The sequence below is a fragment of the Bombina bombina genome, chromosome 5 (genome assembly GCF_027579735.1).
Source record: "Bombina bombina isolate aBomBom1 chromosome 5, aBomBom1.pri, whole genome shotgun sequence".
NCBI lineage: Eukaryota > Metazoa > Chordata > Amphibia > Anura > Bombinatoridae > Bombina > Bombina bombina.
This window is the reverse complement of record NC_069503.1, coordinates 131,419,327-131,447,085: the sequence shown is the minus strand read 5'-3', so window position 1 is coordinate 131,447,085 and position 27,759 is coordinate 131,419,327. Positions and strand designations below refer to the sequence as shown.

The window sequence follows — 27,759 nt, the reverse complement described above, 5'->3', positions numbered from 1 at the left end:
GTATATATATTTATTGCATGCTCTTTCTGAATCATGAACATTTAACCCCTTAATGACCACAATGTACCCTGTATGTCACTGGTCGTTAAGGGGTTTTTCAGGACATAATAGCACAAGTCTAGCAAGAAGACGCTATTAATGCACTCCCTCCAGCAGGCTTTGTGGGATAGAGCAGTCTCAATGCTGGTGGGAAGACCGTGCTATAAAACAATCAAGTCCCAAAAAAAGGCCAGCGACATACAGGGTACGTCGCTGGTCCTTAAGGGGTTAATTTTGATTGACATGTCCCTTTAAGGAATATAAATATACTGGGGCAGGATGAAAGTATTTTGGTCACAAGGTTGACTAATACTGTACAATTTTTAAAAAAATCAGTTTTGTACAAAGAGGGAACAAATTTACACAGAGACAAAATAGGGGAGTTTTTGAGTGCGTCTTTTACACCTGGATAAAGTCTAAAAACTCAGTATATGCATATTATCGCTAATCTTAAAATAAAGTTAATCGAAAATATTGCTAATATAAAATATTCAATATTGCAAATTGGTGAAATATAGTACTGGTAAAATTTGAAATATAGTACTGGTAAAATTTGATATAATATAAACTCTTATTACATAAAGTGAATTCAATGAGAGAAAATATTGCTATACCACACTTGATCTCCGCAATAATGAACCTTTACTTCATATCAATATATATATATATATATATATATATATATATATATATATATATATATATATTTACCATTAAAAGCATAGCGATTTGATGCATAGAGTCAAATACAACATAATAAAAACATAATTTATGTAAGAACTTACCTGATAAATTAATTTCTTTCATATTGGCAAGAGTCCATGAGCTAGTGACGTATGGGATATACAATCCTACCAGGAGGGGCAAAGTTTCCCAAACCTCAAAATGCCTATAAATAGGGATGCACCGAAATAAAAATTCTTGACCGAAACCGAAAATTCAGGATGCCCTTTGCTGAAAACCAAAACCGAATTTTTAAAAAAATATATTTTTTTGACTTTTTTTCTACAATTTTATTTATAATATTAGATAATGAATCTGAACTTAAAAACTACAAGCCAATAAATAAATATGATGTACTTTAGATGTTGAAGGAAAAACAGATACTGTACTAGCACCAATAGAAACCTTTTCTGCATGCAAAAGCTTATCATGACAACTGTTACATACTACAGCTGGAGATATAATCTCCACTAGCTTACAACAGATACACTTAGCTTTAGTAGATCTGTGTTCAGGCAGCATAGTTCCTACAGCAGATTCTGAGACAGGATCAGATTGAGACATCTTGTAAAATGTAAAAGAAAAAATAACATTTAAACAAAAATATCAGGAATGGGAAAAAATGCAATTGCTAAAATTGACAAAAAAGCAAATAGCATAGCCCTCTGAGCATAAAGAAGGCAAGGAGCATATAGGAAGTGAGGAAAAATAAACTATTTTTTTTGGCGCCAGGTATGATGCACAACGCAAAAGGAAGTTGAAATTTTTTTTAGGGCCAACAAACATCCGGAAATTACGCCACTCGCATCATAACAAACACAATTTCGCGCCAAACAACCTGGCGTCAACTAAGACGCAGGAAATTACGAACTTGCGTCATTATAGACGCATATTCGTGCCAAGAATGTTGCAATAAATAACAGCATTGTGCGCCCTTGCAAGCCTAATTGCCCGCAAGTTTTTCAAAAGAAAAAACAAGTCAAATTGGAAAAAAGACTATGCCCCAGGTAAGACAAACTTCCTAAAACATGATTCCCATAATGAAACTGCCAGACTACAAAGGGAAATACACATATACCTTACTCATGGCAAATATAAGTAAAATACATATATTTAAAACTTTATATTAATACATAAAGCACCAAACCATAGCTGAGAGTGTCTTAAATAATGAAAACATACTTACCGAAAGACACCCATCCACATATAGCAGATAGCCAAACCAGTACTGAAAACTATCAGCAGAGGTAATGGTATATGAGAGTATATCGTCGATCTGAAAAGGGAGGTAGGAGATGAATCCCTACGACCGATAACAGAGAACCCTTGAAAACATTTCCCGCGAGGGAAACCATAAAAAATCAATAGGCGATAATCTCTTACTCTAATACTCTAAGAGGAATTGGGCTTCAGAATGCTTAGAAGCGCTTATCATAGAAGAAATCATAAAAATCAAGCACAAACTTACTTCACCACCTCCATAGGAGGCAAAGTTCGTAAAACTGAATTGTGGGTGTAGTGAGAGGTGTATTTATAGGCATTTTGAGGTTTGGGAAACTTTGCCCCTTCTGGTAGGATTGTATATCCCATACGTCACTAGTTCATGGACTTGCCAATTACATAAAATAAATATATTTTTACCAAATATTATACTTATTGTAGCAAACTACATAAACACTGTTCCTTTTGCACAATTCCGTTTCTACTTAATCATAGATCCATTTAAGTGTTTCCAGACCATGTTTCCCAAAAGAACCACTTGGATAGTCTTTTAAAACCAAAAGTGGACCCTCTTAGTCTCTGCTTGCTTGAGAAAGGCTGTGTACAACAGCTGAAACGCGTAGCAAAGTAACGCTGAAGTGAGTCAATAAAGACATTACCTACCACCTGCATTAGGAAGCTCAAGAGGCCAGTACACCCCCCAGGAAGTCACGAGAACGAAGCAGGCGTTGTGGAAGTCAGACGTCTTCACATTGTTCACATTTGGCAGACGGAGAGGTCGGGTACAAGAGAGTCTGAGTGCAAGGAAAGAGGAGCCAAGCAGGAAGGTACTGTCTATGTTAGAGCAATTACCGGTAATTTGCGATACAAAACTTTAAAAAAATCAACTGTGGCCAAACGAACTTTAACTCACTACAGATTATATGAGCGTCCTCTTTTGGTTTTAAAAGACTATTCAAGTGATTCTTTTGGGAAACATGCGCCTAGATTACAAGTTTTGCGGTAAGGTGAAAAAGCTGCGTTAACAGGTCCTAACCCTGCTTTTTTACACCCGCTGGTATTACGAGTCTTGCAGGTATAGGTGTACCGCACACCTTTTTGGCCTTACCGCAAACCGACTTACGTAAAGTTCGTAAAGCCTTTTTTCTATGGGACTTCCATAGCACTGGTATTAGGAGTTTTTCCTGGGATGCCAAAAAGTGAGCGGTACAGCCTCTACCGACAAGATTCCTAACGCATTTTAAAGTCAGTAGTTATGAGTTTTACACTACAACACCGTAGCATAAAACTCATAACTTAAGTGATAAAAAGTACACTAACACCCATAAACTACCTATTGACCCCTAAACCGAGGCCCTCCCGCATTGCAAATACTAAAATAAAATTATTAACTCCTAATCTGCCGCTCCGGACGTCGCCGCCACTAGAATAAACATATTGAACTTCAATCCTATTGGCTGATCCAATCAGCCAATAGGATTAAGCTCGCATTCTATTGGCTGATTGGAACAGCCAATAGAATGCCAGCTCAATCCTATTGGCTGATTGCATCAGCCAATACGATTTTTTCTACCTTAATTCCGATTGGCTGATAGAATTCTATCAGCCAATCAGAATCTAAGGGACGCCATCTTGGATGACGTCACTTAAAGAGATATTCATTCTGAAGAAAACGTTGATTGAAGAGGATGCTCCGCGCCGGATGTCTTGAAGATAGAGCCGCCCTGCGTCGGAAGGATGAAGATAGAAGATGCCGTCTGGGTGAAGACTTCTGCCCGTCTAGAGGACCACTTCTGCCCGTCTGGAGGACCACTTCTGCCGGCTTCCTTGAGGACATCTTGCCGCTTGGATGAAGACTTCTCCCGGTAAGTGAATCTTCGGGGGTTAGTGTTAGGATTTTTTAAGGATGTATTGGGTGGGTTTCTTTTTAGGTAAGGGCTTTGGGCAGCAATAGAGCTAAATGCCCTTTTAAGGGCAATGCCCATCCAAATGCCCTTTTCAGGGCAATGGGGAGCTTAGTTTTTTTTAGTTAGGGTTTTATTTGGGGGGTTTGTTGTGTGGGTGGTGGGTTTTACTGTTGGGGGGTTGTTTGTATTTTTTATTTACAGGTAAAAGAGCTGATTTCTTTGGGGCAATGCCCCGCAAAAGGCCCTTTTAAGGGCTATTGATAGTTTAATTTAGGCTAGGGTTTTTTTATTTTGGGGGGCTTTTTTATTTTTATATGGCTATTAGATTAGGTGTAATTAGTATTTTATTTATATATTTATTGTAGCTATTTTACGGTTTATTTTACAGGTAGGTATTTAGTTTTAAATAGGAATTATTTAGTTAATGATAGGAATTTTATTTATATTTATTTAAATTATATTTAAGTTAGGGGGTGTTAGGGTTAGGCTTAGGTTTAGGGGTTAATAAATTTAGAATAGTGGCGGCGACTTTGGGGACGGCAGATTAGGGGTTAATAAATGTAGGTAGATTGCAGCGACATTGGGGGCAGCAGATTAGGGGTTAATAAATATAATGTAGGTGTTGGCGATGTTGGGGGCAGCAGATTAAGGGGTTAATAAGTATAATGTAGGTGGCGGCGTTGTCCGAAGTGACAGATTAGGGGTTAATAAGTATAATGTAGGTGGCGATGATGTCGGGGGTGGCAGATTAGGGGTTAATAAGTGTAAGATTAGGGGTGTTTAGACTCGGGGTTCATGTAAGGGTGTTAGGTGTAAACATAAATTTCGTTTCCCCATAAGAATCAATGGGGCTGCGTTACTGAGCTTCACCCTGCTTTTTGGCAGGTGTTAGACTTTTTTTCAGCCGGCTCTCCCCATTGATGTCTATGGGGAAATCGTGCACGAACATGTACAACCAGCTCACCGCTGACTTAAGCAGCGCTGGTATTGGAGTGCAGTATGGAGCACAATTTTGCTCTACGCTCACTTTTTGCCTTTTAACACCAGGTTTGTAAAAACCTGTAATACCAGCACTGTAGGTAATTGAGCGGTGAGAAAAAAAACTGCACGGTAGCACCGCACAGCTCATAACACAAGACTCGTAATCTACCCGATGGTCTGGAAACAATTAAATGGATCAATGATTAAGTAGAAACGGAATTGTGCAAAAGGAACAGTGTCTGTCTAAAAGAACACAAATTTATGTAGTTTGCTACAATTAGTATAATATTTGGTAAAAATATATTTTATTATGTTGCATTTGACTGTATGCATCAAATCGCTATGATTTTAATTGTAAATGTTTTTATATATATATATATATATATATATATATATATATTTTGATATGAAGTAAAGGTTCATTATTAGGGATGGGCGAATGTTTCTAAAAATTAGAAATTTAAAACAAATTTTGATACGTTCGTTCGAATCGAATTTCAAATGTTTAACATTCTAACATTCTATTTTCGAATTTTCGTTTTCGAATTTTTCAATAAAATTCGAATAATAGAATGTTTAGCTATGTATTCATTCAATTTCGAAATGTAATATTCGAATTTGAATGTGACATTCAAATTCAAATGTGACATTCAAATTGGAAATAGTATTTCTAGTCTACAACTGTGTTTAATAAATGTAATATTCGAATTTGAATGCTACATTCGAATTCAAAGGTCACATTCAAATTTGAAATAGTATTTCTAGTCTAATACTGTGTTTTAAATGTGATATTCGATTTGAATGTGATATTCGATTCGAATGTGACATTCGAAATCGAAATAGTATTTCTAGTCTAATACTGTTTTATAAATATCATATTTGAATTTGAATGTGACATTCGATTCGAATGTGATATTTGATTCAAATGTGACATTCGAAATAGTGTTTCTAGTCTACAATTGTGTTTTATAAATGTAATATTCTAATTCGAATGTGATATTCGAATGTAACATTCAAATTCTAATGTGACATTCTAATTCTAATGTGACATTCGAATTCGAATGTGTCATTCGAAAACTATAAATAACATTCAAAAATCAAATTTTTTAGAATATTCGTTCTTATCAACATTCTATTATGTAAATCGAATTTCTACAATAACATTCGTTCTAACTTTCGAATTCGGATATAAACACATTCGCCCATCCCTATTCATTATTGCGGAGATCAAGTGTGGTATAACATTATTTTCTCTCAGTGAATTCACTTTATGTAATAAGAGATTATCCTATATAATAAATGGCCAAGTATGTTTGTCAGATGCAGTCATGCGCAGTAGAGACTGCACGTGACAAACATACCTGGCCGTTTGGATCCTGACACTCAGCACAGAGCAAGGCTGAAGCAGAGTGTCAGGGAGCGTGGCCGATGGGAGCGTTGCGAGGGCGTGGCCGGGTGTTGCGAGGGGCGTGGCCGGACGGGGGGTGCCACAATGGGGGCGTGGCCAGAGAGGCAAAGGCTTTCAATTAAGACAGAGCCAGAGAGGGAGCAGGAGAGGGGGGGGGGGGAGAAGGGCCAAAGAGGGGGGGAGAGAGCCAAAGGGGGGGGAGAGATAGAGCCAAAGGGGGGGAGAGAGAGAGAGCCAAAGGGGGGGAGAGAGAGCCAAAGGGGGGGGAGAGAGCCAAAGAGGAGAGAGAGCAAAAGAGGGGGGAGAGCAGAAGAGGGGGGAGAGCAATAGAGGGGGGAGAGAGAGCCAAAGATGGGGGAAAGCCAAAGAGGGGGGGAGAGAGCCAAAGAGGGGGGGGGGGAGAGCCAAAGAGGGGGGGGGAGAGCCAAAGAGGGGGGAGAGAGAGAGCCAAAGAGGAGAGAGAGCCAAAGAGGAGAGAGAGCAAAAGAGGGGAGAGAGCCAAAGAGGGGGAGAGAGAGAGCCAAAGAGGGGGGAGAGAGCCAAAGAGGGGAGAGAGCCAAAGAGGGGGGGGGGGAGATAGCCAAAAAGGGGGGAGAGAGAGCCAAAAAGGGGGGAGAGAGAGCCAAAGAGGGGGGGGGAGAGAGCCAAAGAGGGGGGGGGAGAGCCGAAGAGGGGGGGAGAGAGAGCCAAAGGGGGGGGGGAGCCAAAGGGGGGGGAGAGAGCCAAAGGGGGGGGGGAGAGCCAAAGGGGGGGGGAGCCAAAGAGGGGGGAGAGAGAAAGCCAAAGAGGAGAGAGAGCCAAAGAGGAGAGAGAGCAAAAGAGGGGAGAGAGCCAAAGAGGGGGGAGAGAGAGCCAAGGGGGGGGGGAGAGCCAAAGAGGGGGGGAGAGAGAAAGCCAAAGAGGAAAGAGAGCTAAAGAGGAGAGAGAGCCAAAGAGGGGAGAGCGCCAAAGAGTAGGGAGAGAGAGCCAAAGAGTAGGGATAGAGAGCCAAAGAGTAGGGAGAGAGAGCCAAAGAGGGGGGGGGGAGAGCCAAAGAGGGGGGAGAGAACAAAAGAGGGGGGAGAGAACAAAAGAGGGGGGAGAGAGAGCAAAAGAGGGGAGAGAGAGAGCAAAAGAGGGGAGAGAGAGAACAAAAGAGGGGAGAGAGAGAGAGAGCAAAATAGAGGAGAGAGAGCACAAAGGAGAGGGGAGAGAAAGCAAAAGAGAGGGGGAAGAGAGAGCAAAAGAGAGGGGGGAGAGAGCAAGGGGTGGGACCGCTGTACTGCAAAAAATGGCCAGTGTACACAGGCTTTAGTACTAGTATTATATAAAATGTTACCAGTACTCATTTCACCAATATTTATTTCACAATAGGTTTGCAATATTATTTTAGATTTGCAATATTTTATATTTTAGATAAGCAATATTTTATATTAACTTTATTTTTAGATTAGCGATAATATTAAAGTATATGCATATACTGAGTTTTTAGACTTTACCCAGGTGTAAAAGGCGCCCTCAAAAACTCCCCTTTTTGTCTCTATGTCAATTTATTCCAATCTTGAGGGTGATAAGTATTTTGTGAGTGTTTAACTCAGTGGAAGTATCTGTAAACACTGGAGACTGAGCATATCTTCTTGTGTAAACAAATTTACACAACAAAATGTCAAAGGGACATTTTCCTCAAATTGTTTCTGTCATACATCTGAAAATCAGTATTTAAAGGGACCGTTTAGTGTACAAATGTGTCCAATGATTTGTTACACCAGCTGCAGAGTATAAAAGGTATTAGAAATTGATTATTTATGTTTATTTTTGTATATAAAATAACTGGTTTTGTTCTTTGAAACCAGAACCAATTATGAGTTAAGCTTGCAAGGAAATTACATTTTCTTATTTTATCACTCTCTGTACACTCAAATGTTTCTTTATATTATCTCTTTATACTAAAGCCTAATACTTAGAGGGAATAAATTAAAATAAAAATGTTATTGCTTATCTCTCAAATAACCGATAATAATCTCTCCTACCTCCCACTGGGAGTGTAATTTCTTCTGATAGCTATGTTTGCACAGCCTTCCTATAGCCTATACTTAAGTATAGAAACTTTCAATATAGGTAGGGATTCCACTGACAAATTCAGCTATTTCAGATGCTGAAATAAAGGTACATTTGAGAACAAATTCAAGGGGAGAAACATTTAGGGTAAACTGTCCCTTTAAACATGTTCAAATTGTTTTCCTTGCCTGAAAAAATATGAAGTAAAAATTTAATTTTCATTATTCAGATAGAGCAGCAATTTTAAACAACTTTCCAATTTACTTCCATTAACAAAATGTGCACAGAATTTTTATATTTACACTTTTTGAGTCACCATCTTCTACTGAGCATGCGCAAGAATTCAAAGAATATACGTATATGCATTTGTGATTGGCTGATGGCTGAGTGGAAAAAGACCTGAACTGAAATTTGTCAGGAAAAAAAAATCTACTCACTTGAAGTTCAGACTATGGGGCCTATCTATCAAGCTCCGAACGGAGCTTGACGGCCCGTGTTTCTGGCGAGTCTTCAGACTCGCCAAAACCGCCTGCTCTGAGCAGGCGGACAGGAATTGCTGGAATTCAACCCGATCGAGTACGATCGGGTTGATTGACACCCCCCTGCTGGCGGCCCATTGGCCGCGAGTCTGCAGGGGGCGGCGTTGCACCAGCAGCTCTTTTGAGCTGCTGGTGCAATGCTGAATACGGAGAGCGTATTGCTCTCCGCATTCAGCGATGTCTTGCAGACCTGATTCGCACTGCCGGATCAGGTCGCAAGACATATTTGTTAAATTGGCCTCTATGTGCTAATGCATTGTCTTTTTATTGTGCATTTGTTGATTATGCAAACCTACTGCATTTACTGGTCCTTTAAAAGTAGCACAGTGTTAGTTGTGTACTTCATCCTAATTTTCATTGGCTGATAGGAAATGTTTGCTAATGCTGATTGGCTGGTAGGTGCTCCTTTTAATGCTATTATTGCATATCCATGATAGAAAACAGTACATATCAGCACAATGTCCTTTTTTAAGCAGTTTATTTTTTATTTTGAAGAAATAGGGTCTATTGATATTCCTCAAAAGCATAAAAACTGTGTGTTCTCGATATAGCAACAGTTTTAAAAACAATTACTGATTAGTAAATACCTTCTGGTTTAACATGTACTATAAAGTAACATAACCATTAGCAGATTTAAATTGGAGATTTAAATGTGGTTTAGCTGCAATATGCATGGTCTAAGTCTGACAAATCTTCAAAAAGCTCATATACGTATAGAACCTGTTTGAAAACGCTCTCTCTAAAAATAGACCAATAACTTATTCTCTTTATGATTCAGAATTAAATAGGAGAAATAGTACATTATTAAACATTTCTGGGGCTCAGAGGATAGTGTCCCATTATAGCATGTTCAATCCTTTTTATTGGTTATTGCAGCTCAGATGGTGCCGGAAAACCTACTAATCATAATCCTTGCTATTGTGTGTTTGTGGGGAGACTTAGCTTTTTCTCATTTGAATAATTCTTCAATGTTCTCTGCTGTTATTATAAAACAAGAACTGAAACATAGTGAATAGTATTAAGGATATAGTGCATTAAACTGTGGTCTCCATAGGGCCTATGTAATGGGTGCACCACAGGGCTGATTTTACTGACCACTCAGATTAAAGTGATGGTAAATCCAACGCTAGAATTTAACATCACTAAAAATAAAGTGGACTTTCATTGATTACTTAGTAAAAAACTAAACTCACCCTTTCTGTGCTGCAGCCTCCTCGCTAAACTCAGCTCCTCCATACGCCCACGGCACAGCGATCGTCTCTCAATGAGGTGATATTTCTACCTCTAAACCAATAGCCATGCTAGTCATATGACATTGTTCTGTATGCTAGCACAGCTATTGGTTTAGAGGTGGAAACATCACCCCATTGGTAAAGAGCGATGTGCCGTGGGCGGACGGAGGCGCTGACTTTAGCGAGATGCCGTGGCATAGACAGTGAGTTTAGCACTCTTTTTTTTTTTAACTAAGTGATCACTGAAGTCCACTTTATTTTTAGTGATGGTAAATCCTATTTATACGATTTACCATACATTATCGTTAAATAGGTTTGTGATGTATTATGCAATTGATTTGTGCTTTGGATAGCTTAAGTAAATGTTTTAACATTTAAAAGTATCACTCTGCTCCCACTCTGATACTTCATAATGCCAGCTGGCTGTCAGCATTTTCTGTGGAGACCACTGAAGTAGATTGCAAGTTCTTTAACCACACTGCAAGAACTAAATCCTATACCGTTTGCAAGAGTTAATTGTTTCTTGATGAGCTAACAAAAAATATTATACAGGGAATCATATTTGACTAAGCAGCAGTTTCCTTTATGTTTACAGTTTTTAGGGAAAGGTTCAAAATTCTGAAACTGCCTAACAACTAATATTGTTTTTTTGTGCATGAGTGTATAATTATGTTTAATAGATTGTAAGCTCACCTGACAACTTTAGGTTACATGACAAGTTTAGGATACCGGTGATCATCAGCTTTATGTGCTTAATATTTGTCTTTTTGTTGCAATCCTAGAAAATGACCAGTAAATTATATATTAAGGGATATGAAACCCCAACATTTTCTTTCATGATTCAGATAGAGAATACAATTTTAAACAACATTCCAATTTATTTCTATTAATTAATTTGATTAGTTCTTCAGATATCCTTTGTTGAAGAAATAGCAATGCACATTGGTGAGCCAATCACACGAGGCATCTATGTGCAGCCACCAATCAGCAGCTACTGAGACTATTTAGATATGCTTTTCAACAAAGGATATCAAGAGAATGAAGCAAATTAGATAACAGAAGTAAATTGGAAAGTTGTTTAAAATTGCATGTTCTATTTTAATCATGAAAGAAAAAAAAATGGGTTTCATGTCCCTTTAATGCTATCTGTCAATGCCATCGTATCAGTGTGATTAACATGCAGCCCACAAACTTGGGCGTCTCATCTAATGTCCGGTTTTCTTTCCCATTGACATTCCGTTGTGACCATATCACAAACTGAACCATGGACTCTCAGATTACAAGTGTACCAGCCAATGGCAAGCCATATTGTCACTAGGTTAATGGTCATGTGGCTTCCTATTGGTCAGCCATGGTGCTTATATTTTTAGAGCATACTATTAATATTGGGATATAGAGAAATTACATGTTTTATTTATTTATGGTGAATATTTCTATTTATTCCTGAATCTGGGAACATTATATCCCATTTATTTGCTTCTAGCAGTGCCATGATCTGCCATTTTCTTTCCATTAGGATTGAGAGTCGATGCTTCAGGTACAGGACAAGTCGGTATGTGTTGCTTCCAGTTTTTGTCTTTAACATCTCTCCCTTCCCTTTTTACTGTGCTATCTTCCTGTGGTGTCTCCTTTGTCTGTAAATAAATAATAAACACTTTACCATACGTCCCATTTATAGCAAGTACTGTGTGCAGAGAACGTACCAAAGAGCTAGTAATCTGAGGTTGGCATTATAAATTAGATGTTGGTTCTTTTACGGATGACTTTTGTCTAATGCAACGCTAGAATGTTTTTTGCTTTCAGTAAGTCATTGAGGAAACTCGCCTGTCAACGGGAGCCTGAGATGCAAAAAGATTTAAAAGGGCACTATACTGTAATTTTTTTTTTCCTTAATCTGTTTCCAATGACGTGTTTTACCAAGATCAGAGTATAAAATTTATGCTAAATTGCATCTGTAGGTTTCATTTTGTATATGAAATAGCTGGTTGTGTTGTTTGATGCCACAACCCATCAAAATGGGTTGAGCTTGCAGGTAAATCAGGTCTCCTTATGCTATCACTTTCTCTACACACAAATGCTTATCTCTGTTTGTATACCAAATCCCAATACAATTGGAAATTAACATTGTATTACTTATCTTACCTACTATCTCACCTGCCTCCCACTGGGAGTGTAATTTCTTTTGCTGTCTATGTTTACACAGCTTTCTTCTGTTATGTGTGATCAGTCCACGGGTCATCATTACTTCTGGGATATTATCTGCTCCCCTACAGGAAGTGCAAGAGGATTCACCCAGCAGAGTTGCTATATAGCTCCTCCCCTCTACGTCACCTCCAGTCATTCTCTTGCACCCAAAGACTAGATAGGAGGTGTGAGAGGACTATGGTGATTATACTTAGTTTTTAGAACTTCAATCAAAAGTTTGTTATTTTACAATAGCACCGGAGCGTGTTATTACCTCTCTGGCAGAGTTTGAAGAAGAATCTACCAGAGTTTTTCTTATGATTTTAACCGGAGTAGTTAAGATCATATTGCTGTTTCTCGGCCATCTGAGGGAGGTAAAAACTTCAGATCAGGGGACAGCGGGCAGTTGAATCTGCATTGAGGTATGTAGCAGTTTTTATTTTCTGAATGGAATTGATGAAAAAATCCTGCCATACCGTTATAATGAACATGTATGTATACTCTACACTTTAGTATTCTGGGGATGGTATTTCACCGGAATTACTCTGTAAAAGTACATTAAACCTTTTATTAGGTATTTTTCATGTTAAACGTTTTTGCTGGAATGTAGAATCGTTTGCATTAATGAGGTACTGAGTGAATAAGTATTTGGGCATTATTTTTCCACTTGGCAGTTTGCTTGTGTTAATTATGACAGTTTCGTTTCTCTCTCACTGCTGTGTGTGAGAGGGAGGGGCCGTTTTTGGCGCTCTTTGCTACGCATCAAAAATTTCCAGTCAGTTTTCTGCATGATCCGGTTCATCTCTAACAGAACTCAGGGGTCTTCAAACTTCTTTGAAGGGAGGTAGATTCTCTCAGCAGAGCTGTGAGACTTATATAGTGACTGTGATTTAAAACGTTGCTCTGTAATTTTTATGTTTAAAATTTAATTAGTGTTATTTTACTAATGGGAACAAACCTTTGCTAAAAAGTTGTGTTGTTTGTTAAGAGTGATGCTATAACTGTTTTTCAGTTCATTATTTCAACTGTCATTTAATCGTTTAGTGCTTCTGAGGCACAGTACGTTTTTATTAAATAAAATTGTAACCGAGTTGCATGTTTATTGCTAGTGTGTTAAACATGTCTGATTCAGAGGAAGATACCTGTGTCATTTGTTCCAATGCCAAGGTGGAGCCCAATAGAAATTTATGTACTAACTGTATTGATGCTACCTTAAATAAAAGCCAATCTGTACAAATTGAACAAATTTCACCAAACAGCGAGGGGAGAGTTATGCCGACTAACTCGCCTCACGTGTCAGTACCTGCATCTCCCGCCCGGGAGGTGCGTGATATTATGGCGCCTAGTACATCTGGGCAGCCATTACAGATAACATTACAAGATATGGCTACTGTTATGACTGAAGTTTTGGCTAAATTACCAGAACTAAGAGGCAAGCGTGATCACTCTGGGGTGAGAACAGAGTGCGCTGATAATTCTAGGGCCATGTCTGATACTGCGTCACAGCTTGCAGAGCATGAGGACGGAGAGCTTCATTCTGTAGGTGACGGTTCTGATCCAAACAGATTGGATTCAGATATTTCAAATTTTAAATTTAAATTGGAAAACCTCCGTGTATTACTAGGGGAGGTCTTAGCAGCTCTCAACGATTGTAACGCTGTTGCAATACCAGAGAAAATGTGTAGGTTGGATAAATACTTTGCGGTACCGGCGAGTACTGACGTTTTTCCTATACCTAAGAGATTAACTGAAATTGTTACTAAGGAGTGGGATAGACCCGGTGTGCCGTTCTCACCCCCTCCAATATTTAGAAAGATGTTTCCAATAGACGCCACCACACGGGACTTATGGCAAACGGTCCCTAAGGTGGAGGGAGCAGTTTCTACTTTAGCTAAGCGTACCACTATCCCGGTGGAGGATAGCTGTGCTTTTTCAGATCCTATGGATAAAAAATTAGAGGGTTACCTTAAGAAAATGTTTGTTCAACAAGGTTTTATATTACAACCCCTTGCATGCATCGCGCCGATCACGGCTGCGGCAGCATTTTGGATTGAGTCTCTAGAAGAGAATCTTAGTTCAGCTACGCTGGACGACATTACGGACAGGCTTAGAGTCCTTAAACTAGCTAATTCATTCATTTCGGAGGCCGTAGTACATTTAACCAAACTTACGGCTAAGAATTCAGGATTCGCCATTCAGGCACGCAGGGCGCTGTGGCTAAAATCCTGGTCGGCTGATGTAACTTCTAAGTCCAAATTACTTAATATACCTTTCAAGGGGCAAACTTTATTTGGGCCCGGTTTGAAAGAAATTATCGCTGACATTACAGGAGGTAAGGGCCACGCTCTACCTCAAGACAAAGCCAAAGCTAAGGCTAGACAGTCTAATTTTCGTCCCTTTCGGAATTTCAAAGCAGGTGCAGCATCAACTTCCACTGCACCAAAACAGGAAGGAGCTGTTGCTCGTTACAGACAAGGCTGGAAACCTAACCAGTCCTGGAATAAGGGCAAGCAGGCCAGAAAACCTGCTGCTGCCCCTAAGACAGCATGAACCGAGGGCCCCCGATCCGGGACCGGATCTAGTGGGGGGCAGACTCTCTCTCTTCGCCCAGGCTTGGGCAAGAGATGTCCAGGATCCCTGGGCGCTAGAGATCATATCTCAGGGATACCTTCTAGACTTCAAATTCTCTCCCCCAAGAGGGAGATTTCATCTGTCAAGGTTGTCAACAAACCAAATAAAGAAAGACGCGTTTCTACGCTGTGTACAAGATCTATTATTAATGGGAGTGATCCATCCGGTTCCGCGGTCGGAACAAGGACAAGGGTTTTACTCAAACCTGTTTGTGGTTCCCAAAAAAGAGGGAACTTTCAGGCCAATCTTGGATTTAAAGATCCTAAACAAATTCCTAAGAGTTCCATCGTTCAAAATGGAAACTATTCGGACAATCTTACCCATGATCCAAAAGGGTCAATACATGACCACAGTGGATTTAAAGGATGCTTACCTTCACATACCGATTCACAAAGATCATTACCGGTATCTAAGGTTTGCCTTTTTAGACAGGCATTACCAGTTTGTAGCCCTTCCATTCGGATTGGCTACGGCTCCAAGAATCTTCACAAAGGTTCTGGGTGCCCTTCTAGCGGTTCTGAGACCGCGAGGAATTTCGGTAGCTCCGTACCTAGACGACATTCTGATACAAGCTTCAAGCTTTCAAACTGCCAAGTCTCATACAGAGTTAGTTCTGGCATTTCTAAGGTCGCATGGATGGAAAGTGAACGAAAAGAAGAGTTCTCTCTTGCCTCTCACAAGAGTTCCATTCTTGGGGACTCTTATAGATTCTGTAGAAATGAAGATTTATCTGACAGAAGACAGATTAACAAAGCTTCTAAATGTATGCCGTGTCCTTCATTCCATTCAACTCCCGTCAGTAGCTCAATGCATGGAGGTGATCGGCTTAATGGTAGCAGCAATGGACATAGTACCCTTTGCACGCCTACATCTCAGACCGCTGCAATTGTGCATGCTGAGTCAGTGGAATGGGGATTACTCAGATTTGTCCCCCACTCTGAATCTGGATCAAGAGACCAGAAACTCTCTTCTATGGTGGCTTTCTCGGCCACATCTGTCCAGGGGGATGCCGTTCAGCAGGCCGGACTGGACAATCGTAACAACAGACGCCAGCCTTCTAGGTTGGGGCGCTGTCTGGAATTCTCTGAAGGCTCAGGGACAATGGAGTCAGGAGGAAAGTCTCCTGCCAATAAACATTCTGGAATTGAGAGCAGTTCTCAATGCCCTTCTAGCTTGGCCCCAGTTAAAGACTCGGGGGTTCATCAGGTTTCAGTCGGACAACATCACGACTGTAGCTTACATCAACCATCAAGGAGGGACAAGAAGCTCCCTAGCAATGATAGAAGTATCAAAGATAATTCGCTGGGCAGAGTCTCACTCTTGCCACCTGTCAGCAATCCACATCCCGGGAGTGGAGAACTGGGAGGCGGATTTCTTGAGTCGCCAGACTCTTCATCCGGGGGAGTGGGAACTTCATCCGGAGGTCTTTGCCCAAATACTTCAACGTTGGGGCAAACCAGAGATAGATCTCATGGCGTCTCGCCAGAACGCCAAACTTCCTCGCTACGGATCCAGATCCAGGGATCCGGGAGCGGTTCTGATAGATGCTTTGACAGCACCTTGGAACTTCAGGATGGCTTATGTGTTTCCACCCTTCCCACTGCTTCCTCGATTGATTGCCAAAATCAAACAGGAGAGAGCATCAGTGATTCTAATAGCGCCTGCATGGCCGCGCAGGACTTGGTATGCAGATCTAGTGGACATGTCATCCTGTCCGCCTTGGTCTCTACCTCTAAGACAGGACCTTCTGATTCAGGGTCCATTCAAACATCAAAGTCTAACTTCTCTGAAGCTGACTGCTTGGAAATTGAACGCTTGATTTTATCAAAACGTGGTTTTTCTGAGTCGGTTATTGATACCCTGATACAGGCTAGGAAGCCTGTTACCAGAAAGATTTACCATAAAATATGGCGTAAATACCTATACTGGTGTGAATCCAAAGATTACTCCTGGAGTAAGGTTAGGATTCCTAGGATATTGTCTTTTCTACAAGAAGGTTTAGAAAAGGGTTTATCGGCTAGCTCATTAAAGGGACAGATCTCAGCTCTGTCCATCTTGTTACACAGGCGTCTGTCAGAGAATTCAGACATCCAGGCCTTTTGTCAGGCTTTAACTAGGATCAAGCCTGTGTTTAAAACTGTTGCTCCGCCATGGAGTTTAAACTTAGTTCTTAACGTTTTACAGGGTGTTCCGTTTGAACCCCTTCATTCCATTGATATAAAATTGTTATCTTGGAAAGTTCTATTTTTAATGGCTATTTCCTCGGCTCGAAGAGTCTCTGAGTTATCAGCCCTACATTGTGATTCTCCTTATCTGATCTTTCACTCAGACAAGGTAGTTCTGCGTACTAAACCTGGGTTCTTACCTAAGGTAGTCACTAACAGGAATATCAATCAAGAGATTGTTGTTCCATCCTTGTGTCCAAATCCTTCTTCAAAGAAGGAACGTCTTCTACACAATCTGGATGTAGTTCGTGCCCTCAAGTTCTACTTGCAGGCAACTAAAGATTTTCGCCAAACTTCTTCCCTGTTTGTCGTTTATTCTGGACAGAGGAGAGGTCAAAAAGCTTCTGCTACCTCTCTCTCTTTTTGGCTTCGTAGCATAATACGTTTAGCCTATGAGACTGCTGGACAGCAGCCTCCTGAAAGAATTACAGCTCATTCCACTAGAGCTGTGGCTTCCACTTGGGCCTTTAAGAATGAGGCCTCTGTTGAACAGATTTGCAAGGCTGCAACTTGGTCTTCGCTTCATACTTTTTCCAAATTTTACAAATTTGACACTTTTGCTTCTTCGGAGGCTATTTTTGGGAGAAAGGTTCTTCAGGCAGTGGTTCCTTCTGTATAATGAGCCTGCCTATCCCTCCCGTCATCCGTGTACTTTTGCTTTGGTATTGGTATCCCAGAAGTAATGATGACCCGTGGACTGATCACACATAACAGAAGAAAACATAATTTATGCTTACCTGATAAATTCCTTTCTTCTGTTGTGTGATCAGTCCACGGCCCGCCCTGTTTTTTAAGGCAGGTACATATTTTTTAAATTATAATTCAGTCACCACTACACCCTTGGTTTCTCCTTTCTCGTTGGTCTTTGGTCGAATGACTGGAGGTGACGTAGAGGGGAGGAGCTATATAGCAACTCTGCTGGGTGAATCCTCTTGCACTTCCTGTAGGGGAGCAGATAATATCCCAGAAGTAATGATGACCCGTGGACTGATCACACAACAGAAGAAAGGAATTTATCAGGTAAGCATAAATTATGTTTTTTTATATCCTATACTTAGGTAAAGAAACTTTCAGTATAGGTAGTGATACCACAGGACAATTTAGCTATTTCAATTACTGATATTAAGGTAAATTAGCTATTTGTAAATAATTTAATACACTCCAGCAGGTAAAATTAATAATTGGGAACAAATTAAAGGGGACACATTGTTAGGATAATCTGTCCCTTTAAGGCAGAACCTCTGTTGTAACTAAGTCAAGTATAATATGGTTGCCAACTTTAACTTTGTCTCTTTATTAGATATTTGACCCTGGGAGACATGAAACAAGCAGCTATATATCTATAGAAGTTAAAAACATGACAGCTCATTCTTTTCTAGGTGTAGGGACTGTGATTCAGCCAAAAAGGGAAGGAAAGGAGGTGACTGCAGGCTTGGTCTCTGCAACAACATCAGAGGGAGAAGACTGATATTTATCAATGTGGAGGGAAGGAGACTGAGTACAATGACAAGCCAATGGGGCTGAATTATCAAGCTCCGATTGGTGTACCTGTTTCCATGTGAGCCTTTAGGCTCGGCGGAAACAGCAGTTATGAAGCAGCGGTCTTAAGACTGCTCCATAACTTGTTCACTGCCTCTGAGGCTGTGGTCTGCAATCCGGCTGATCCTATATGATCTGGCTGATTGACACCCCCTGCTATCGTCCGATTGGCTGCGAATCTGCAGGGGGTGGCTTTGCACAAGCAGTTCACAAGAGTGCACTCACTCAAACAAAGTACATCCACTGGGGTGCAAATACGTGCAACTGGAAGACATCTAGTAGGGGATAGACGCAGCACTCACTGTTTTTTTTTCAGTAAAACTTCACCTTTATTAAGAAGATTAAAACATCTTTATTCCAAACGTTTCGGTGTCAGGAGTGACACCTTTGTGAATGATTAGTATCAAAGTTACTGCTACTTTGATACTAAACATTCACAAAGGTGTCACGCCTGACACTGAAACGTTTGGAATAAAGATGTTTTAATCTCCTAAATAAAGTCCTGCAACTCTTTCCATATAGATGAACCCAAAAAGAAATCCAGTAACAGCAATTCTTGTATGAAAAGTTTCTTTATTGAGGTGACATAGAGTACAGGAAAAATAGCAAACAGCTATGTTTCGGGCCTATTCAGCCCTTATTCATGCTAAAGTGCTAGGGTATCAGCCTTATTAAATAGCACCTGTGTACCTGGAGTTAAAGGGACAGTCAGGCCCCAAAAAACCTTCATGATTCAGATAGGGCATGTATTTTTCAACAACTTAAGAGGGCATTAGTTCATGTGTTTCATATAGATAACATTGAGCTCACGCACATGAAGTTACTTAGGAGTTAGCACTGATTGGCTAAAATGCAAGTCTGTCAAAAGAACTGAATTAAGGGGCAGTTTGCAGAGGCATAGATACAAGGTAATAACAGAAGTAAAACGTTAATTATTATAACTGTGTTGGTTGTGCAAAACTGGGAAATGGGTAATTAAAGGGACACTGAACCCAATTTTAAGCAACTTTCTAATTTACTCCTATTATCAATTTTTATTAGTTCTCTTGCTATCTTTATTTGAAAAAGAAGCATCTAACCTTTTTTATTTGTTTAGGACTCTGGACAGCACTTTTTTATTGGTGGATGAATTTATCCACCAATCAGCAAGAACAACCCAGGTTGTTCACCAAAAATGGTCCGGCATCTAAACTTAAATTATTGCATTTCAAATAAAGATACCAAGAGAATGAAGAAAATTTGATAATAGGAGTCAATTAGAAAGTTGCTTAAAATTGCATGCTCTATCTGAATCACGAAAGAAAAAATTTGGGTTCAGTGTACCTTTAAGGGATTATCTATTTTTTTAAACAGCAAAAATTCTGGTGTTGACTGTCCCTTTAACTCTTTCTGTGACCACTTTTCATTTAATTTGAAATTAATTTCTTATATAATAATACCATCTAGTGGTTACTTTTTTATTAGCAAATAAACTGCCATTAGATACATAGAGATTATAATTTGAAACATAAAATTAAAAATGAACAAAGTATTATAATATTTATTATACAATAACAATCCTTAAAGTAAATTCAAAATATTAGTACATTTATGAAAATGACATATTGATCATAAAGATAAATGCAAATCATAATCTCTGTTAAATCTTTTCAAATGCAATGTCCCTAGTTACTGGATCCACCATACCTTTCTTTGTTTGAGCCTTAGCTCCCTATTTCTTTTGCAAGATGTACCGAGTCCACGGATTCATCCTAACTTGTGGGATATTGTCCATCCTGACAGGAAGTAGCAAAGAGAGCACCACAGCAGAGCTGTCTATATAGCTCCCCCCTTAACTCCACCCCTAGTCATTCTTTTTGCTGGCTCTAAGCAGGAAGGGTAAAGAGAAGAGGTGTTAAACTGTTAGTTTTATTTTATCTTCAATCAAGTGTTTGTTATTTTTAAATGGTACCGGTGTTGTACTATTTACTTTCAGGCAGGACATAGATGAAGATTTCTGCCTGGAGGATGATGATCTTAGCATTTGTAACTAAGGTCCACTGCTGTTCCCACATGACCTGAGGAGTACAGGAAAACTTCAGTGTGAGGAACAGTTTCTTGCTATACAGCAATGAGGTATGTTCAGTCATATTTTCTGCAGAGACTGTGTTAACTCAGAAAGGTTGACAGTGTCCCCATTAGGGGAAGGGTAAGCAGTAATCCTAGTGTTATCAGAGGTTTTTACTAGCTTGCATAAAGGGTTAATTTTTTGTGGGCACTCAGTTTGTTATGTGAATTTGGGACAAACGTTTTTGTGTCTGGGAGTAACGTTTTCTGTTTTATGGGACATTTGCTTGAGGGTTCTTTGGGGTTGTTTATAACCCACATGGCTTTCAGGCAGGGTTTGTTAGTTTTGTGTAGGCCCCAGCAACATCGAGTGAGGTGGGCAGGGCCTATTTACAAGCAGCAAGCAACTTCTCCTGAGGTCCTGATAGTCTTCTGAGGGACTAATTGAAGCTTTAAACCCCATATTATCGCTTCCTAAGGGCAGGTAGGGCCACAGCAGAGCTGTGGCAAGGTGCTTTAGGGGTTTTTAACCAGTTTTAGACAACTATCAATCCGTTTTTTTCATTTGGGGGTCTATTGCTTTTTTTACTTGTGGTGCAATCCTTCTAAAGATTAGTGGGTACACTGTTAAAATTTCGGAATTTTTGAAGCAATTTTAACCTGTTTTGCAGTTTGTGTATGCCTTTTTTTCTCTTAAAGGTACAGTACCGTTTTTGCAAATTGTGTTTTTTTCATTAAATAAAGTGTTTTCCAAGCTTGCTTGCTTCATTACTAGCCTGTTAAACATGTCTGACACTGAGGAAACTCATTGTTCAATTTGTTTAGAAGCCATTGTGGAACCCTCTCTAAGAATGTGTCCCAATTGTACTGATATGTCTATAAATTGCAAACAGCATATTTTGACTTATAAGAATTTGGCATTAAATGATTCTCAGACAGAAGGAAATCAGGTTTCTCCATCCAGTTCTCCCCAAGTGTCACAACCAGTTACGCCCGCACAAGCGACGCCAAGTACTTCTAGTGCGTCTAATTCTTTCACCTTGCAAGATATGGCTTCAGTTATGAATACTACCCTCACAGAGGTTTTATCTAAACTGCCAGGGTTGCAAGGGAAGCGCAGTAGCTCTGGGTTAAGAACAAATGCTGAGCCTTCTGACGCTTTAGTAGCCGTATCCGATATTCCCTCACAATGCTCTAAGGTAGGGATGAGGGATTTGCTGTCTGAGGGAGAGATTTCTGATTCAGGAAAGATGTTCCCTCAGACAGATACAGATATGACGGCATTTAAATTTATGCTAGAGCACCTCCGTTTATTGCTCAGGGAGGTTTTAGCTACTCTGGATGATTGTGACCCTATTGTCGTTCCAGAGAAATTGTGTAAAATGGACAAATATTTAGAGGTTCCTGTTTACACTGATGTTTTTCCGGTCCCTAAGAGGATTTCGGACATTGTTACTAAGGAGTGGGATAGACCAGGTATTCCGTTCGCTCCCCCTCCTGTTTTTAAGAAAATGTTCCCCATTTCTGACACCATAAAGGACTCATGGCAGACGGCCCCTAAGGTGGAGGGAGCTATTTCTACTCTGGCTAAGCGTACAACTATACCTATTGAAGACAGTTGTGCTTTCATTGATCCTATGGATAAAAAGTTAGAGGGTCTCCTAAAGAAAATTTTTGTTCATCAGAGTTTTCTTCTTCAACCTATAGCGTGCATTGTTCTGGTAACCACTGCAGCTGCAGAACAGGGGCAAGGTTTCTACTCCAATCTGTTTGTGGTTCCCAAAAAAGAGGGAACCTTCAGACCAATTCTAGATCTCAAGATCCTAAACCAATTCCTAAGAGTTTCATCTTTCAAGATGGCGACCATTCGGACTATTTTACCAATGATCCAGGAGGGTCAATATATGACTACCGTGGATCTAAAGGATGCGTATCTACACATTCCTATCCACAAAGATCATCACCAGTTCCTCAGGTTTGACTTTCTGGACAGGCATTACCAGTTTGTGGCTCTTCCCTTCGGGTTGGCGACGGCGCCAAGAATCTTCACAAAGGTGCTTGGGTCCCTTCTGGCGGTCCTAAGGTAGAGGGGCATAGCAGTGGCGCCTTATCTAGATGACATCTTAATTCAAGCGTCGACTTTCCAACTTGCCAAGTCTCACACGGACTTAGTGTTGGCCTTTCTAAGATCTCATGGGTGGAAGGTGAACATGAAAAAGAATTCTCTTATTCCTCTCACAAGAGTTCCATTCCTGGGAACTCTGATAGATTCGGTGGACATGAAAATATTTCTGACGGATGTCAGGAAATCAAAGATTTTAACCACCTGCCGAGCTCTTCATTCCATTCCTCGGCCGTCAGTGGCTCAGTGTATGGAGGTAATCGGACGTATGGTAGCGGCAATGGACATAGTTCCGTTTGCTCGCTTGCATCTCAGACCACTGCAACTATGCATGCTCAAACAGTGGATTGGGGATTATGCAGATTTATCTCCTCAGATAAATCTGGATCAAGAGACCAGAGAGTCTCTTCTTTGGTGGTTGTCACAGGATCACCTGTCCAGGGGAATGTGTTTCTGCAGGCCAGCGTGGGTTATTGTGACGACGGACGCCAGCCTACTGGGCTGGGGTGCAGTCTGGAATTCCCTGAAAGCACAGGGTTTGTGGACTCGGGAGGAGGCCCTCCTACCGATAAATATTCTGGAATTAAGAGCGATATTCAATGCTCTTCAGGCGTGGCCTCAGCTGGCTTCGGCCGGATTCATCAGGTTTCAGTCGGACAACATCACGACTGTAGCTTATGTCAATCATCAGTGGGGAACAAGGAGTTCCTTGGCGATGATAGAAGTTTCCAGGATAATCCGATGGGCAGAGGCTCACTCTTGCCATCTATCAGCAATCTATATCCCAGGGGTGGAGAACTGGGAGGCAGATTTTATAAGTCGTCAGACTTTTCATCCGGGGGAGTGGGAGCTCCATCCGGAGGTGTTTGCTCAACTGGTTCAGCTATGGGGCACACCAGAATTGGATCTGATGGTGTCTCGTCAGAACACCAAACTTCCTCGGTACGGATCTAGGTCAAGGGATCCTCAGGCAGTACTGATAGATGCTCTAGCAGTACCCTGGTCGTTCAACATGGCTTATGTGTTTTCACCATTCCCTCTCCTTCCACGTCTGATTGCCAGAATCAAACAGGAGAGAGCTTCGGTGATTTTGATAGCGCCTGCCTGGCCACGCAGGACTTGGTATGCAGACCTGGTGGATATGTCATCTCTGCCACCATGGACTCTGCCACTGAGACGGGACCTTTTGGTTCAAGGTCCATTCAAGCATCCAAATCTAATTTCTCTGCAACTGACTGCTTGGAGATTGAACGCTTGATTTTATCAAAGCAGGGTTTCTCTTAGTCGAAAGCCTGTCACCAGGAAGATCTATCATAAGATATGGCGTAAATATCTTTTTTGGTGCGAATCCAAAGGCTACTCATGGAGTAAGATCAGGATTCCTAGGATTTTGTCTTTTCTCCAAGAAGGATTGGAGAAAGGATTGTCCGCTAGTTCCTTAAAGGGACAGATATATGCTTTGTCTATTCTGTTGCACAAGCGTCTGGCAGATGTCCCAGACGTTCGGGTTTTTTGTCAGGCTTTAGTTAGAATTAAGCCTGTGTTTAAATCTGTTGCTCCGCCATGGAGTCTAAATTTAGTTCTTAAAGTTCTTCAGGGGGTTCCGTTTGAACCCATGCATTCCATAGATATTAAGCTTCTATCTTGGAAAGTTCTGTTTCTAGTTGCTATCTCTTCAGCTTGAAGAGTTTCTGAACTATCTGCATTACAATGTGACTCGCCTTATCTTGTTTTCCATGCTGATAAGGTGGTTTTGCGTACCAAACCTGGGTTCCTCCCTAAGGTTGTTTCTAACAGGAATATCAATCAGGAAATTGTTGTTCCTTCTCTGTGTCCTAATCCTTCTTCTAAGAAGGAACGTCTGTTGCACAACTTGGACGTGGTTCGTGCCTTGAAGTTTTATTTGCAGGCAACCAAAGATTTTCGCCAATCATCTTCTTTGTTTGTTGTCTATGCTGGAAAGCGTAGAGGTCAAAAGGCTACGGCTACCTCTCTTTCCTTTTGGCTTATGAGACTGCTGGACAGCAGCCTCCTGAAAGAATTACAGCTCACTCCACTAGAGCGGTGGCTTCCACATGGGCTTTTAAAAATGATGCTTCTGTTGAACAGATTTGTAAGGCTGTGATTTGGTCTTCGCTTCATACCTTTTCAAAATTTTACAAATTTGATACTTTTGCTTCTTCGAAGGCTATTTTTGGGAGAAAGGTTTTGCAAGCAGTGGTGCCTTCCGTTTAGGTTCCTGTCTTGTCCCTCCCTTCATCCGTGTCCTAAAGCTTTGGTATTGATATCCCACAAGTTAGGATGAATCCGTGGACTCGGTACATCTTGCAAAAGAAAACAAAATTTATGCTTACCTGATAAATTTCTTTCTTTTGCGATGTACCAAGTCCACGGCCCGCCCTGTCTATTCAAGACAGATAGTATTTTTTATGTAAACTTCAGTCACCTCTGCACCTTATAGTTTCTCCTTTTCTTCCTTGGCCTTCGGTCGAATGACTGGGGGGTGGAGTTAAGGGGGGAGCTATATAGACAGCTCTGCTGTGGTGCTCTCTTTGCTACTTCCTGTGAGGAAGGACAATATCCCACAAGTTAGGATGAATCTGTGGACTCGGTACATCGCAAAAGAAAGAAATTTATCAGGTAAGCATAAATTTTGTTTTCCACCCCTACATGGTCAATTAGTATAGAAACCTAAATAGGCTTACTGTATGTCCTGCTGTAGTTAAAGGGTCAGTCAACACTAGAATTGTTGTTGTTTACAAAGATAGACAATCCCTTTATTACCTATTCCCCAGTTTTGCATAACCAACACAGTTATAATACTTTTTACCTTTGTAATTACCTTATATCTATACCTATGCAAGCTGCCCCCTTATTTCAGTTCTTTTGACAGACTTGCATAATAGCCAATCAGTGCTGAATCCTCTGTAACTTTTATGTGCATGAGCTCAATGTTATCTATATTACACACGTGAACTAATGCCCTCTAGTGGTGAAAAACTGTCAAAATGCATACAGATTAGAGGCGGCCTGCAAGGTCTATGAATTTAGCATATGAGCCTCCTAGGTTTAGCTTTCAAATACGAATACAAAGTGAATAGAGCAAAATTAGTGATAAAAGTAAATTGGAAAGTTGTTTAAAATTACATAACCTATTTGAATCATGAAAGTTTATTTTGGACTTGACTGCCCTTTTTAGTGTGCTGTGACTGGTAATGCCATAGCCTTTTCCCTAATAGAGGATTTATGTGCACTTATTCTATCTTTACAAGGGCATGTGATCTCTCTCACGTAACTCTGCCCACATGGGCACTTTGAAAGATAAATTACATACTCAAGTCTCACAAGTATGGAAGCCATTGATTGTTTGTGCAACATGATAGCCTTTTATCGTAGAATTGCATTGTTCACAATGAAGGCAGGGATAGGATCCCTTCTTTGCTGTGGTCAAATAATTTTTTGATAGATAGATATTTTTTGGTAGATATATATATAAAAAAACATCAGATATAGAAAGGAATGTGTATTTATGAATAAATATAACATATTCTTCTATGTGAAGAACATTGAAGTGAGCAATATTAATATTTCATGTCTGGTTAGCGCACTTAAGAATTTGCAATTGGGTTTTTAAGTGAGTAGGGTGTTCGTTTTTTCTCTCTCACTTTTCACGCTCCATTGAAGTCTATGGGGAATACCTTAACACGGTCACAATATTCCAAGTTCGGCTTTTTGTGCACCTTGGGTTAGTGCTTGTGCAAAAACGTTTTACTTTCAACTTGTAATATGTGCGACAGATAGGTATTAAAATATTCATTTTCAAATGTTCCTTCTAAATATTGTCTTCAAGCATAAAGTTAGAGATTAGATAAGGATATACAATGTTTTTGTGTGTGTGTATATGTATATACTATATATATATATATATATATATATATATATATATATATATATATATATATATATATATATATATATATATATATATATATATATATATATATATTATTTACAGTGCACTGTCATTTTAATGACAGATGTAAATGAGCTATTGCAGTGATCAAACAATGACTGTGTAGAATTTAGCAGGATTGTGGTTTAGGCTTGAAGTCTGCAGTGTGTCACATGATTTGGAAACCCCACTATTATTAGTGTTAAAGGGACAGTCTACTCCAGAATTGTTATTGTTTAAAAATATAGATAATCCCTTTATTACCCATTCCCCAGTTTTGCATAACCAACATGATTATATTAATATACTTTTTACCTCTGTGATTACCTTGTATCTAAGCCTCTGCAGACTGCCCCCTTAAAAATTAGCATATGAGCCTACTGGGTTTAGCTTTCCGCAAAGAATACCAAGAGAACAAAGCAAATTTGATGATAAAAGTAAATTGGAAAGTTGTTTAAAATTACATGGCCTATATGAATCATGATAGTTTAAAGGGACATGAAACCCACATTTTTTCTTTCATGATTTAGAAAGAGCATACAATTATAAACAACTTTCTAATTTACTTCTATTATCTATTTTGCTTCATTCTCTTGATATTCTTTGCTGAAAAGCATATTTAGATATGCTTAGTAGCTGCTGATTGGTAGCTGCACATAGATGCCTCCTGTGATTGGTTCACTGTGTGCATTGCTATTTCTTCATTAAAGTATATCTAAAGAATAAAGCAAATTAGGTAATAGAAGTAAATTGGAATATTGTTTAAAATTATATTCTCTACCTTAATCATGAAAGAAAATGTTTGGGTATAGTATCCCTTTAATTTTGACTACACTGTCCCTTTAAATTACAGGTAAATGGCAGAAAATAAATAATAAAAAAGAATATTGCAGTTTTTTAATATGCATAAAAAAAATTATATTGATTTTTATATTACAATCTCAAAGTGTTTTATATCCCTTTAAGCAATAGA

At 39.9% G+C, this 27,759-nt stretch overlaps 1 protein-coding gene across 2 annotated transcripts in view; it reads left to right on the top strand.

The window, feature by feature from the left end:
- LOC128660079 (zinc finger protein 665) overlaps positions 1-27,759 on the top strand; it is a 67,612-nt gene that overhangs the window by 22,223 nt on the left and 17,630 nt on the right. The window contains exon 2 of one of the 2 annotated variants that reach the window (XM_053713692.1): positions 11,604-11,639. The exons of the other annotated variant lie outside the window; for it this stretch is intronic. Coding sequence (XP_053569667.1) covers positions 11,616-11,639 — 24 coding nt within the window. The 5' untranslated portion in view covers positions 11,604-11,615. The remainder of the gene's footprint in view (positions 1-11,603; positions 11,640-27,759) is intronic. 2 annotated transcript variants of the gene reach the window in all.